Raw genomic sequence first — 16,058 nt, forward strand, 5'->3', positions numbered from 1 at the left:
TTGATCATATTTAGGTTTAGGCACAGATAAATATATATATATATATATATATATATATATATATATATATATATATATATATGAGGATAGAAGCGCATATGTAAGTCAATATGGAGTGCCTTATATTGTTTTTATTCATACGCCAAGGGGTTACAGATAATTTATGGATATATTCATTACTGTAACATGACAGTTTAGTGGAGGCTATTGGTTTGTCTTGAAATTCAATATTACAAATTTCGAATTTCGCTATTCTAGTGAAGTTGCAGCAGAAAGTGTTATCCTTCAGTTATCTCCCTTTATTTAAATAGTCAAACAAGAGTTATGGTTACTTTAAGACTTAAAATATAAAAGAGCAGAATAATCAATTAGACACATTTATAATTAAAAAAGCAAAAAGAAAAACAAGATAATAAAAGTAAAAAAAAAAAAATGTTTATTTGGAGAATTGCACAACTCCCCAGAAATGAAATCTAACGAAATATTTGTTTTAAAGACTGAACTGATAAGTAGAGATAAAAAAAAGAGTAAACAGGAATGCCTTTCATAAAGGTTTTATCAACTTAAAAGTATACACATGTTTTCAAGAAATCATGGTGGAATCCTTAATTCCGGCCAAGGGGAATAACTACGATCCTTTATTTCCGGAAGAGTCAAACCAATTTATTCTAACATTTTCCCCTTCAACAATAATTAAGTATGGAATTACAGAAATTAAATTTAGTCTGTTAAGTACTAGGTTAAGAAATCAATATGGCGGAATCCTTAATTGCAAAAAAACGATGTGAGATTTTTCTCGCAAGATTTTTGCCCTCGGCAGAATGGAAGTACAACAAGCTCACCTTAAAACTTTAACGTAAATTTTATTAACGTAAAAAAGGTCCATGCTGCAAAAGATGCGTCATCTTCATCTATCTCCCACTATGGAGGGGTAACATTCCCGAAGGTAATAATAGTTCGTCTTCGATAAAGGCTGGGTAGAATTCCCGCTGATGAAGTAGTGCGCATGTTGGAGTTGTTGAGGTGACTTCCAAAATGGATGCTGCTAGCTGGGCATACATGAGAAGTCCTTGTAGAATCAATCTGATGGCAGACAAAGCAAGTCAAACCGTAGACCTTAATTTCGTCTTGACAGACATTAAATTGAAGGTTGGATATGTTGAGGTGACTTCCAAGTTGGGCTGCTAGCTGGGCATACATGAGGAGTCCTTGTAGAATCTGTCCAATGGCGGACAAATGACAGGTCAAATAGTAGACCTTAATTTCGTCTTGACAGACATTAAATTGTTGCACTAGCGTGCAAATATAAATTTGCCCTACTTAAGGGCATTGGTAATTGTCATGATAAAGTTCTGCTCCACATTTGGGCATTTGAAACGCCTCGAAGCAGCAAACTATCCTCGCTGCCTCGATTCGAGTGAGAAATCCAGTCTGTTCCTCCCTGCGTCTTTTTTGATTCTGATCTGAAAAGGGAATTTGGTGCCGAGAACATTCTCAGCAGTTAGTTATAACATGCAATTTGATTGGTTAAAATAATTCCGTGGACGGAGAGACCGTCCAATAAAAAGCTTGCTTATTTCTGCAGAATTTCTTACATTATCCTGAAAGCTATTCTTAACATGGGGTGGTTGAGGGTGTTTATGATACGCTGGGGCACGTTGTAAAAAACCAAAAAAACTGTTTACTATTGTCAGTTTCAATATCGTTTCATTAATGTTTCTAAATATCTTTATTTGTTTGCAAAATAAAAAAAAAGAATATGGTTTCTTCTATTGTCAATTTTAATACGGTTTCATTATTATCATTTCTAATTATCTTCATTTGTTTCTTATTTTATTTATAAAATTACTCAGAAGTGATTCAATAAACAAAGATCTAAATTGCTAAAAATCATTTTTTTTTTAAATTCCTGTATTTAATTAAATAAAATAGAATTCGATGAAAATGATCGTAAGACACAGGAGAGTTCAAAAGAGAGGTAATTTTCTGTTTTGATTTAAACAAGATGACGGCAATTTTGCACTTGTTAACACGATTAAATTTGTTTTGTTTAATAATTCAGTAAAATTCAAGTAATTTCGACTGCATAATTTGGAAGCTACTATTGTAATTTATTAGAATTGATAAAAACAAAATATCAAAAAAATCAAAAGAAACCATTTTTTTTTTTTTTTTTATCGGAAAACTCCATTTGTCGACTATAAAATTTTGTCCTAATAGTATAGATGCACCCATTTATTTATTATATTTAAAAAATTTTCACCATTTGTTCATATCTCTGTGGATTGTAATACAACCCCCCGAATTATGATGTACGCACCCGTCACGGTATGAAAATGTCATATTCTAAAAATCACGTAAATTGATTAAGTATATATTTTGAACTAAGAAAATGAAATTTTATGACGAAACTAAACCTAATGTATTGATCCGCCACATTTAATAAATAAGGGGGGGGAGACAACTCGATTCGAACTATCGATATTAAAATTAGACTTGTAATTGTTACAATTTTCTATTAAAATCGCTAAAACTCAATAAATTTCTATATAAAAAATACTACAGAAATTTAGGTGATTTTTTGAAATATTACATCTACGTTCCGTGATTAGGTATTTCATAAAATTTTTTCTGCAATTGATTTTTTTTTTTTTTTTTATAGGTTTAATTGTAAATCCGAAAAGAATATATTCCTGGAAAACGTCAAGAATATTCAAGGGAGGTAATACGATTTTCTCGGCGTTAATTATCCGCCCTTAGATACATTTTCAGGAAGGGGGGGGGGGACCCGGTTTCATTTCACCCAAACCGGACATGACAGGAAGTTACGTCATTAAAAAGAGCAATCCTGCACTAAATTCCTTTTTGTCTACAACACATATGATTTAGAAGAACTCCGTTTAATGGTGACTTACGATGAATTGTCATGTTTGAGCTACAGGTAAGCAATTGTTGATATGACTTATTATTTTCATTTTAAACGTTCATATCTTTCTTGAATCGTATATTAACTGAGTGATACACTCACTCGTTTTTTTTTTTTCGACATTAAATAATATTTTTGTTCTTCGTTAAATAAAGTTTGAATGTTTTTCTTTTTTTAGCATTTCTGGTATTTTAATAAATTTATTTTAGTGTGTATATTTCCAACTTTGAATTTTTTTCTCGATTAAAATTAATTAGAACTTTGTTTTGGTATTAAGAGATACAAAATGTAATTTTGTAATTAATTTTGTACTTATGCAGTTTACGAACCATGCGGAAATAATAACACGTACTTAAGCAGAGAAGGTACCGTGCTATTTTTTGAGGGGAGCGGAGAGGGTAAGTATTTCCAAGAAAAAAAAAAAAATCGATTTTTACGATATTTTTTAAAGTTGTTAGATGAAAGTACAAAATTCTCCCATGTTAACTATGAGCTTCTAACGTTATTTCAGCACGGTACGTAATGTTATTTAGAAACCCGTTCTTAATATGAGAGGGGAGGGTTTTTATGTGCTTGTGCATTGAACCGGGCGTAAACTGCCGGAATATGCCGAGTGTCGCCAAACAAATCTTACAAACGTTACAAAACAAGAAAAAAAAAAAAATGGTCAAATTTCATCGTTTACGCCAACTGAAGACGCCTTAACATTTTTCTATAAATCGACGACTTTTAAGGTTTTCGGCTATGCTGAACACGAATATCGCAGGTAAAATTAGCGCGGACAAATAGTTTTCGAGATACAGATACCTGTGTTATGCATCGTAATTTCTAGTAGTTTGAATTGGCCGCCATCTTTGTTGTTTCTATGAAATGGGATAGTGAACATGTGAGATGCAAACGTTTACTCAACGTCATTTCTTTCGGAATAAACACCCTCTACCTCTCCATGTTAAGAACGGCTTTCGGAATAAACATCCCATCCCCATGTTAAGAACGTCTTTCGGAATACCCTCCCCATATTTAGAACGGCTTTCGGAATACCCCCTCCCCATATTTAGAACGGCTTTCGGAATAATCCCTCATCTCCTTATGTTAAGAACGGCTTTCGGAATTGCGTTGAGTTAACTACACAGATCGTCTGCTCACTGCAGTGCGTGCGGGCGCATGCTAAATATACCATTTCAGTGAAACAAGAAAGATGGCGGCCAAATAAAACTAGAAATTGGTTAAAGGGAAAATTATTCCCAACTCGCATTTAGGTAAAAATGCACTTTCGTAAAATAATTGAATTCCTTCAAAACGTATCGCAAAAACAAATACCATCTAAATAAATCGCGATATATTCTACCAGTCAGCGAGATGGGCCAGCGGATAAAGAGGTCAGGCTCATTACTATGGGGTCCCGATTTCGAATATCGCTAGATTCAGCCACTCTGATGAGTCGTAGACGACGAAACACGTGTCAGTGGATACTTATTTTTTTAAAGGAACAAAATACAGGTATTTATAACTCGAAAACCTTTTGTCTGCGCTAATTTTTTTTTTTCTTACATGGAGATCACCACTTATCAAGGCCCGAAGACCACTCAGGGATAAGGGTTATTGCGTGTACAGTAATCAATGAGATAGTATTGTAGTAATCATTAGTATTGGGGGTTTTGATAGAATGTCTTACTTAAGGGGGCGGTTTGTCAGGAGTTTGTTTATGTTGAACTTGAAGACATCCAAGTTGTAGTCAGGTGGGAAACAGGCAAGCGGCAGAGAGTTCCGCGGGCGCTGGCATGCAGTTCTAAGAAAGAAGCTTTGCTCATGGAATCTACGTTTGGATTTAGGCACAGATAAAGAGTGGTGAAAATTGTTGACAGTAGTTTCAGTCAGACGGGTGTTTCTCGTGAAAGATTGGCGAGGGGGGGACGAGGGATTGGAGCTCAGACGAGCACCTGCCATGGAAATAGCGATAAAACAAAGACAGGCTCGCAACATCTTTTCCCTGCGATATTTATTTTCAGCATAACCGAAAACCTATAAAAGTTATTTTTTAAGAAAATGAGGCGTCTTCAGTTGGCGTAACGGTGAACATTTCCAAACTACTGATATGCAGAAGTTCAAATGCAATGCAAGCCAGCATCTTAATCTTTCTTAGAGGCATAGTCCCAATTAATAGCCACTTATATTCAAGTAGTGATATATGCCTTATTTGGGGAGGGGGTGAAGGTGAGTAAAAAGAAAAAAATCTTTTTTTTTTGTACCCCCCTCTCAAAATAATTTTTTTGTTTTAAGAAACAAAGATTGTTTAACAAGTTTTAAGAATGTAAATTGGTTTTTTTTTTTTTTGTTTTTTCAAAAATTTATGGAAAATTGTCTGGTAATTATGGGTCTTCTCATTGGATAATTGCTCTTTAACTGATTAATGCATGACATCGGATACAAAAGATGACACTATTAAATACATAGACATGACGCCCTCCATCTTCTAGATCGAATGTGTCAGCCATTTTATTAAAAAGAGAGAAGAGAGTAATAGCTAACAAAACGGTGAATATAGAAACAATGTATCTGTAACGTTACGCTACATGGCGTTACACTTTACTAATTCATAAAAATCTGGGTCGACATTTTTTCTCTTTTAACAAAAGCTGTTTATGAGGGGGCGTGCAATAAGTAATGCCCCTGACCCACTTCTCATAGCAGTAGGGCAACGAAACTTGGCATAGTTATTAGTCTTTCTCTACGTAGGAACCACCCAGAGTTATGCATTTCTCCCATCGTTTGATGCAGCTCTGGAGACCGTTTTTGTAGAACACCCCAGGTTTTGTATGCATTAAAAGTAACCAACCACCTCTTCCCCCACTGTACCACGTGCTGAAGATCAGAAGAGAGAGAATTAGAGAGAACCTTGTCATTTACGGCCTTTGATGTGTTGCCATAGATGGTTGTGTCATCAGCATAGATGTCTACGAATGATTTAAGTGTTTTGGGAGATCATTGATGTAGATCAGGAAGAGAGTTGGGCCCAGGATGGACCCCTGAGGGACTCCAACATTAATACTGTGGGCCTCTGATTTCTGCCCATCAACCACTACTCTTATGAACCTGTCGGAGAGAAATGATTTAATAATTGAGAAAACATTACCAGTGATACCGTAGCTGGAAATCTTGTGAAGTAGGCCCTTATGTTATACCTTATCGAAGGCCTTCGATATGTCAAGAGCAATTGCTCTGGAAAGGAAGCTTTTGTCAAGAGATTCACTAATCCTATGAGATATAACCGTTAGCACATCTGCTGTAGATCTTGCGGAGCGGAAACCATATTGCATGTCACTAAGAAGGTTGTTTCTGCTGAGGTGGTTGACTACTTCTTTATTTAATACCAGCGGAGGGGGGGACACTGGCGTTGCCCGGGTGTTTAGAGGTGTGTGTGTGTGCTCGGGCGGGGGGGTAATCAAAACATAAGAATAAGCGAAGTAAATATTTTTAAATATTAAATTATTAAATATCTATAAATATAAAAGCGAAAATGTATGTATGTGTGTTTGTGTTTCCGCTAAAAATTTCGACAGACAGAACAAAAATTCACAAACTCGGTATCATATTGAAACTCCTTCCTTCGCTCAAAATATATTGAAAAATTGACCAAAAACGTTCATTTTTTCACCCTGAAATCGACAGTTTTCGACAGGGGGGGGGGGGTCAACAAAAACGGTCCTCTCATGACAACGACCGGTTGTACGCATGCGTCAGATGCTGTCATGACCTGATTTACTTTAAATAGTTGAAAAACTGACTAAATTTCATGTATGTCGAGTTAGGTCAGTTGGTTAGCGCGTTGGTTCATTATCTAAATAAACTTTTTGGGTTCGAATCGTGGTGCGAGATGTCTTTTTTTTTTTTTTGATTTTTTAAATTTAAATATTGAACCAGTGTTATTTATGCCATTTTTCATGTAACGTTCGTTTTTCTTTTTTTTTTTTTTTTTACTTCGCTTATCCACCCCCGACCACACATCCAAAAACACCCGGGTACCCACCGATTTTTTTAATTTTAATATCGAAACAGGCTTATTTAAGCCATTTCTTTTTTGTTTTTTCAATTTTTACATTTAACATCGTTCGTTTGCCTCACGTTAATTTTTTTTGTGCTTTTTTTTTTTTCTCGATGTTTTGATTACCCCCCCCTTAAGTTTTAACGTTGTTTTCTTTTTTTACTTCGCTTATAAATAACAAACCTGGTCATTGACCTCATTTGCTGAATAGCTATTGCTCTACGACTTCTGTGCACGCACCTGCCAATTTGGTTCTTACTTAAATAAATTCAAACATCTTTCAGTTACTCATTCTGGCTGGCCGATTTTATTTTCAAACTTCACCTCAGGGCTTTGGGTTTGATCCTACCAACTCCCCAGCTCCAGTTTCTTTTTTATTTAACACTACACACACCTCCAAACACGTCGAATGAAATAAAATCTGACTGGAGTTGATTTTAATAAAAAAAAAAAAACAAAGAAAAAAATTCAAAGGAATCCCTTTCATGTCTGCAGAAATTGCTGGCTCCCAGTTCGGGCTCCCCATTTTGGACATGGATATTTCACTGAAAACAGATTCCTATAGATTTCAAAAAAGCCACTCTTGTCCCTCCATCTCGAGCTATGAATTTGTATAAGCATTTTCTTTGGTCTGTCATGCTTGAGTTTCAAATAGCATTTCTGTTGATCTGTCACGCTACAAATATCTGTTCTAGTTTTAATATTCGTTCATGTTTTCTTTCTAACAAAATAACTTTTCCCTACACAATGAAATAAAAATTTTTTTTGTTTTTTTTGCTAACATTCTGATGGAGTATGTGTGTATTCACAGTGGTTATTGTCCTGTTATTGACTTAAATTCATATGACTATTGGATCCATTGTGGATATTGCACAATTCCTGGCATGTCGTTTTATCTTTTATTTTATTTGTTGCTATTGTCTGTAGATCTTAACCAGCAACAGGAATCCCAATCACGCTTATACATTAATAAGCTTAAACAACAAGTATGAGTATAGCAAAATAAATCATTTGTTTAATAAGCCAGTAAATTAATCAAGAAATTTGAGTAAAAAAAAAAACACCATATAATAAAACACCACATCATCATAGCGTCTGCTTTATATGCTATATGTTAGATGGCTTTTAGAAATTGACGTACTAACTTCTCTCTGGCTAGGTCGGGATATGATGACCTTGATGTCTGAATCAACAATGGCTGACATGTTTTCAGTCTCCTACAATCCTGTCTGTTGTCTTGTTCTGAGACTCAATACACATGAAAGTCCGGATTTCTCTGGCATTTGTTCAGACGACCAGTCTCTGCAGCTGAGAAACCTGACTGATGAGAGCTCAGGGACGAAAAGATCAGTAGTATTTAACCTATACTGCCTCTGTTGAGTCCTGGAGGTCTACTGGCACCATTTTGTCTCCAATACACAAATCTGGATGCAATGAAAGATAATTCCCCTTAACTAAGTTCTTTTAAAGAGGAAACTTTGTTGGTTTGGTCACACTGCATACTGCAACACTGGATTTTATCCATGAAGCAAGAGCTCCAGAACGACTCTGAAGATGCTCAGGAGGCAAGCTGAATATTTGGATATGCACTATCAAAGTCGGCATCAAACCTGCCTCAGGTCCACAAGTCTACAGTGTTTGTCACTTGTCTCAGGACTAGCTGCCTATAACTATCTTGACCGATACGGACCATTCTTCATTTGGAATGCTGTGTATTCTATGAGAGAAGTCAGCTCAACTCATCTTGGGTGAATGTTGCCAAAGTCAAGTTTTTATCTATTCCTGTTTATTCTCAAATTCATCCTTATTGCTTTCTTATGTTTTTTATTTTTCCAAATGAAATATTTTTGCACAGAATTAGCGCTGTGTTAGAGCATATGAGCTTCTACGAGATATAAAATTCACAAGCGGTTCTCCCTTCACCCAAATATATATCCTGGTCAGCGGAGGTCATTTTAACATTAGCCTTTGCAGGAAGGTGTCGTTATCCACTCGCATACAGCACCTGGTATTCCTGAATGGTTACCCATCTGGAACTGACCAGGATGAAGTTTGCTTAACTTTGGTGATTTAATGTGAATTGGTGTGTAAATGTTATGCCGAATGTTTTCCTTGTCCTCCCCTGCTAACTGGCCATACTACTTCAACTTTTCTTTAATTGCAGATTTGGCAATTCATGTTATTTAAGCAGGATGGTTGGAGCAACATGCCACACAGTACGTGACAATCAATTTACTGAGAGAAACATTTGATGAACAAATGATTTAATGTATTATTCATCTTGAGTGTGATTTTCACAACGTTTCGGTCGATATAACCTCTGATTTTCTTCAGGTGTATCTTGTCGAACTCTGGAATATTTCTGTTGAACTCGGGGAATTTGGACGGAATTTTGAGTGGAACCCTTTATTTACTTCACGGGAGTAGCATGCTCTTGTTCCGTCAACCATGACTGGATAAAGAACCTAAGTAATTCGCAAATGTATTTTTCGGTCGGCCACACTGAGGAGTAAACTTTCAAACTTATGGAGAATATGACTTTTCTAAGTACTCTAACCACGGGTTCTTGGCGACCAAAAAATACAATTGCGAATTACTTAGGACCTCTATTCAGTCATGGCTGACAGAACAAGAGCATGCTACCCTGGGGAGGGGAAGTAAGTATGAGGATCGAACCCGAACCCTTCAGGCAAAGTTGTAAATAAAAGTGTGAAAAAAAACAAAAAATGTGCGATGTTAACCATTGCCCCACCGCGAGATGCTAATGGAAACACGTTTGAATTTATTTAATTAGTTGGATTTAGCAGGTGCCCGTTTTAAATGAGGTCAAGTTTTGACTGCGGGATAGTATTCATTTACTGCTGAACGCTTTTTTTTTCCCCCGAAGATGTTATAGGAAAAAGACTAACCCACATGCGGCGAGCGACAAATATTGAATATTCATCTTCCCGAAATCGACCAAATTAAATAGACAGGCGAGCTTCGTTGTTAACTGTGAGATATTACGATTTGTATGTGATATAAAAAGTTTCAAAAAGTTGTGAACCGACCGACCGCTTCTCTGAAAAAAGCCTTTTGTAGACATACAAAAAAAGCGAACACACATACATACATTTTCGCTTTTATATTTATAGATGACTAGCAGGGGTACCCGGCGTTGCCCGGGTGTTTGTAGGTGTGTGTGGTGTTAAATAAAAAAAGAAACCAGGGGTGGAGTAGGATGGAACCCGAAGCCCTGAGGCGAAGTTTGAAAATAAAATCGGACAACCAGAATGAGTTAGTGAAAGATGTTTGAAAGTCGTCGAGCGTTACGACGACGATGTAAGCATTGTTATAAGTGAAGTAAGAAAAGAAAATGTTTTAATTAAGCAGGGGGGGGGGAGGTTAATCAAAACATAAAAAAAACAGAAAAAAATCTAACGTAAAACAAACGAACACGTGAAAAATGGCTTAAATAATACAGGGTTCAATGTTTAAATTTAAAAAATCGAAAAAAAACAAAAAAAACATCTCGCACCACGATTCGAACCCAAAACAGGCTAACCAACTGCGCTAAAGCGACGGAGATGAAATGTGTTTGGTTTTTCAACTATTTAAAGTAAATCAGGGCATGACGTCATCTGACGCATGCGTAGAATCGGGCATCGTTACGAGAAACCCGTTTTTGTTGACGACCCCCCCCCCGCCCGTGAAAAATTGTCGATTTCGGGTTGAAAAAGTTAACGTTTTTGGCCAATTTTTCGATATTTTTCAAACGAATGATGGGGCTTCGATATGATACTGAGTTTGTGAATTTGCGTCGCGTGTGTCGAAAGTTTTTAGCAGACACACAAACATACACACATACATTTTCGCTTTTATATATATAGATTTAGTCTTACTGTTCTAATGATTATTTTTCTTTCTTTCAGGTGGTATCATTGGATTTATAACCTAGTTTTCGTCATGGCTATTGGCACAAAACTTTAAACATATAAACAAATAACTGCTTTCCAGAACAAAACTTTTTATTAACATTTTTTTTTAATGTTAGTTTGTGACTCGCCCCAATGAGGGCAGATTGGATAACACAGGTGGTCAGCCGGGACAAGATAATCCTGCTTCTCATCAACTACGCTTTCTTCTCCGTAATTGTTGTCAGCTTCACTTTGTTTCTGCTCTACTTGACCCAAGACGTCTCTCCCAGCACCAACTGGATTGCCTCGCTCACCATGCTGGCAGCCATTTTTGTGATGGCAAACATGTTTATGGCCAGTTACATTGTTCAAGTTATGCATGTCCGTAATGAACTGCCGACTTTATATTTTCAATCTTGACACGACGAGAAAATTATTTGGAAAGTCTATCCACATTTTTAATTTAAAAAATCTTTTTAAAAGCTTTTAATAATTTTTTAAGGTCAATATTAAAAAAAAAAAAAAGCTGAAATTTTTGAATATCATAGTCACTTGAACTTTTGAACCTTTATTTTTTGCAACACAATTTTGGACGATGTGGAATATTCTTTCATGTTCAAAGTACTATTATGCCAGTGATATTTGAAGAATTGGTACTATTAATTTTAAGAATTTGAAAACTTGGACATTATTCTAAATAAATAAGTTTGCGTTTTTTTTCTTTTTAAAATAATGTAAAAAAAAAAAATTCTCTAATTATTATATAGATTTTTGGTGTTTTGGTATTAAATCCAACTTATCTATAAAAATAGTTAAATTGCTTGAAGATCTGAATATTTTGTTTTATAAACATATAATATATAATGTACATATATAGTTATAAATAAAATTTTTAATTATATATAAAGACATGCATATACACATACATATGTTAGCATAAAAATCTAAGTCATGGAAAGACGAGCAAACACATCAGAAGTTGACCAACGTTACCATCCCAATTTCAAAATTAAACCCATTACAGCAGCTTTCAATCCTGTCTACCCTCATGATCTGCCATACCCTCAAAACTCAAGTGACCCTACCATGGTCTTATTGAGTCCAAGCTCGAAGTATAATGCGTCCCAACTTGTTGACTGTGAACACCCATTGGTCAGTACATTTATTTTCAACTACTGGGACAACATCCTTGGACCTCGGATCAAACACGTCTGGTACAATGGGGAGGATCTCCAACTAGACTCGTCCACACTTTTACAGATTTGTAAGCAAGGGTTGGCTAGCGAACTCTGTCGGGATTTGACCAACAGCACGACAGACTGGCGGATACATACCATTCCGGACAAGGGTCTTGTGGCGGTTGTGTTTGTGTTTAGTGCCACCGGGTCGAACGAACTGTCTTTACACAGCCTCACGCTCATCATTCAACTAGAACGCCTGCAGTATTTCCTCCACCTGTCGGAACTGATCCATAGCTGGATTTATCGGATGATCGGAAAGCTGAGAGTGCTCTTAGAAAAGGTGAGTAATAAGATTCTACACCTTTTGATAAATGATGGAGACGAGTTTACTTGTGCGCGAGTGTAGGTTGCTCAGTATTAAGGAGAAAATTTGCAACGCTCGATGCCCTTAAACAATGCAATTTACAATCCCTTTTGATCCATTCGGGTGGAATAAAAAATAGGAGGCATTACTTTTTGAACGCTCCTTGTTGTTAAACTTAAGAATTCTAGTCTATCTTCGTAATATACTATCTTCGTAGCTCTTCAACGTTTTGAATTAAAAAAAATAGGAAGCATAACTTTTGGAGCTACTCTCAAAACTGGAAAATGTGATACAATAGCAAAAGTAGGAAAATGATTGAACGAATAAAAGGAATTGTAATGTTTTTATTCTCTTTGACTCATTGAATCTTTCCTAAACTTAAGGTCGTCTGTTCCTATTATCTTTCATGGGGGAACTGGTTTATTTTATAAGCTTTGTGTCACTTCAGTTTGTACTTAGTTCGACCTTTTGTCAAGATTAACTGTAATTGGTATTTAATGCTGGCCCACCTATTCTGTGACGGAATGATTAATGACTTAATTGAGCCCGTCAAAATAATAAACGATATTTCTAAATACTGAGCACATTTTTAAAATTATCTCTTAGAGTACAGGTCGTTGATTTGGCAAGGCCACTTTTGAAAATTAAATCTGTTGCGCAATCATATTTTTTTCTAATAGAGGGCGATTTTTTTTTTTTATTTTTTTTTTTAAACAAATTGCCAAATTGGTTAACTTGAATGTAAATCATTTTATGAATAAAGTTAAATATTTATTATTTTTTGTTTTCCACAGGATACAGACAGTGAAGCTTTGTCCGCTTTTACGTCATATTTGTGTCAATTTACAGAAATGCTTCTCTCCTTGCGGGAAGCAAAGTTGGCGTTGACAGTCAGGGTAGGTAACTCTTACAGATATACACATTTTTTTTTTCACTACACAACTTCCTGTATATGTTACTCTAACTTTTAATTTTCCATTTTCTGCCTGATTACGTCGAAAATTAATTTTTTTTTTTAATTTGAGAGTCGCCACGAATCAAGGCCTGAAGGCCACTCGAGGATAAGGGTTAATGAATGTAAGGTGGTAGTGTAGTAATCGTTAATGTTGTAAATTGGGTAAAATTTGATTATTTATGGGGACGGCTCAACAAGAATTTGTTTACATTGGATTTGAAGGCTACCATGTTGTATTCAACTGGGAAGTAGGCCAGCAGTTTTGGGAAAGAAGCTTTGTTTATGGAATCAACGTTTAGATTTAGGCACAAATAGACTAGGGGAAATCGTATAAAGTGGTTGTAGCTAGTTAAGTGCTTTTTGTGAAAGTTTGGCAAGGGGGAATCATAGATTAGAGTTCAGTCGAGCACTTGCCATGAAAATACCAATAGAGCTGAGACAGACTCACAACATCTTTTCTGTGAGAAAGATGTTGCAGGGAAGAGAAAAAGGCATCATCTACTAGGTTTTAAACACTAGCAAAGCAGGATAAAGCACGCTGAGGAGTTCTTGCCCAGATGTGACAACAGTACTTGATTTTAGGGCACACCTGGCTCTTATACAGATAGAAGATAAAATCCAGCAATCTTGGAAACAGATTTGATGTATGTGTTCCTTTTAAGATCTGGAGTGAAGATCAGTCTCAGAAACTTCCCAAAGACTAGAGCCATTTGTTTCAATTGGGGCGTTATGGGTGTCAGAGCGATTATAAATAGAGAGAAAAAAAAAAGAGAAAAGCTTAATTTTTGATGCATTAAAATTAACCAGCCACCTTTTTCCCCATTGCACCACGTTCTCAAGATCAGAAAAGAGAGAATCAGAAAGATCTTGGTCATTGCCGGCATTTGGAGTCTTGCCCTAGATTGCGGTATTGTTTGCATAAATGTCTACGAATGATCTAAGAATGTGATTTGGGAGATCATTGATGAAGATCAAGAAAAGAGTTGGGCCCAGGATGGAACCTTGAGGGACACCAGTGTTAATTTCTGCCCATCAGCGACTTCTCTTATAAGCCTCTTAGAGAGAAAGGATTTAATAATTGAGAGGACATTTCCAGCTATTCCATAGCTGGTGATCTTGTGAAATAGACTTTTATGCCATACTCTATCCTAAACCTTTGATATATCAAGAGCTATTGCTCTAGAAATGAAGCCCCTGTTGAGAGGTTTCTATTTCTGAATTTTTTTTTTTTGCACACTCGTATTTAAATGTTGTCGCACATTTGTTCCGCACATAGTTAGCATCTCCATCATCTTTTGCGATACAGGTTCCTTTGCTGAGAGATCTGAAGCTGACTTATCCCATACAACAGTCAGCCACACTTATGTTTAGACTTACCAGGGAACTATCATTTCCATCTGAACTTCCGTGGAAGATTTCCAATTCTAACGTTATTTTTAGCCGCGTGCAAGCGACTCTATAGGTCACTCCATCAGTCGATCGGTCGGTCTGTCCGTAACACTTTTGTGCTTGGCCTTTTTGGTTAAGATCAAAGGTCTGTTGTTAATAGATGCTGTTCTTGTTGCCAGTCAAGAGTAAAGTCGCCGAAGACTCCATTTTCACTTTAGTAACAAAGACCCTGCAACACTCCCCATCCCACTTCTTGTATGGCCTTGTGCCTAAGTTTGTTTACAAATGTTAATTTTTTTGCTTTTATTTTTTGAATTTCTCATTATTTAATTGTAAAATTTTTTCATTACGGAAATAAACTATATAAGCAAGATCAAAGTGTAATATCTGTTCTTACTACATGCTGTACTTATGTTTGTAACTTTTCCTTGGCCACATAGGTAATATAACGTTTCAAATTCCCTAAATCAAATAATTTTTGTGATATAAAGTGGGGGATCACTTTTCTGTATTAATTTAATGTAAAATGATCGCCCACTTTACGAGTCAGTCTCAAAGCCATTCAAGTCATTCTCCAGATCATTCAAGTTGTTTTTGAAGGATTCCAGTTATTTTTTAAGCATTCAAGTCATTCTTAAGGTCATTCAATTCATCTTTAAGTTCATTAAAGTCATTCTAAGTCATTTACTTTTTATTTATTTAAGTCATTTCAGCCCATTTTTCGGTCATTTTAGTTTATCTTTAGGAATTTCATGTCAATCCTACATTCACGCATTCATTTATTACACGAGAGCACGCGACTAATGGCTATCGGCCTTGTTACACTTGCCTCTAAATATTGCTAGAAAGAAAAGTAAAGTCTGCGTATTCATTTTTTTTGCGGACTCATCTTCATTGTTGTTGTTTCACCACATGAAGATGAGGATGTCTGTCCGCAAAAATAATGAATACGCAAATGGTAAAGGCGTCATCTCAAAGGATTCTAAAAACAAAAGTAATATATAAAAGTTAAGTCATCTATACTATTAATAAAATTCTAAATTTTGTGTATATATATATATATATATATATATATATACCAATAAAACTTTTGAACAGATGCACTGAATTGAAAAATCATTTTTTTCCCCTTTGAACGGTGCGAGCCCCTAGATTGTCCTTACCTATATATGGTTCATAACGAACAATGCAGCGTCACACAAAAGCCCGAAATAAGGGTTTTTGGGCCATTTCATGCAATTGTCGAAAAAGTTAGCTGCTCATGTCAACAGAATTTAGCACTGTCTATATACAGTCGCAGTAACA

The 16,058-nt window shown here is 35.9% G+C and overlaps 1 protein-coding gene and 1 long non-coding RNA gene across 2 annotated transcripts in view; both read left to right on the plus strand.

Annotated features, from left to right (window-relative positions):
- The first annotated feature begins 2,818 nt into the window (after positions 1 to 2,818).
- LOC145296959 (uncharacterized) lies at positions 2,819 to 10,975 on the plus strand. The gene is made up of 2 exons (XR_013870085.1): positions 2,819 to 2,941; positions 10,880 to 10,975. It is a non-coding gene; the product is annotated as an uncharacterized LOC145296959 (long non-coding RNA).
- Positions 10,976 to 11,671: 696 nt separating this feature from the next.
- The window catches only part of LOC145296958 (guanine nucleotide exchange factor C9orf72-like), a 29,129-nt gene continuing 24,742 nt past the window's right edge, over positions 11,672 to 16,058 (plus strand). The window contains exons 1-2 of the mRNA XM_080143181.1: positions 11,672 to 12,385; positions 13,204 to 13,305. Of these exons, the coding sequence (XP_079999307.1) occupies positions 11,816 to 12,385; positions 13,204 to 13,305 (672 nt within the window). The 5' untranslated portion in view covers positions 11,672 to 11,815. The remainder of the gene's footprint in view (positions 12,386 to 13,203; positions 13,306 to 16,058) is intronic.

This window comes from Euprymna scolopes, chromosome 17, assembly GCF_053919585.1.
Source record: "Euprymna scolopes isolate OS-2025 chromosome 17, ASM5391958v1, whole genome shotgun sequence".
Lineage (NCBI taxonomy): Eukaryota > Metazoa > Mollusca > Cephalopoda > Sepiida > Sepiolidae > Euprymna > Euprymna scolopes.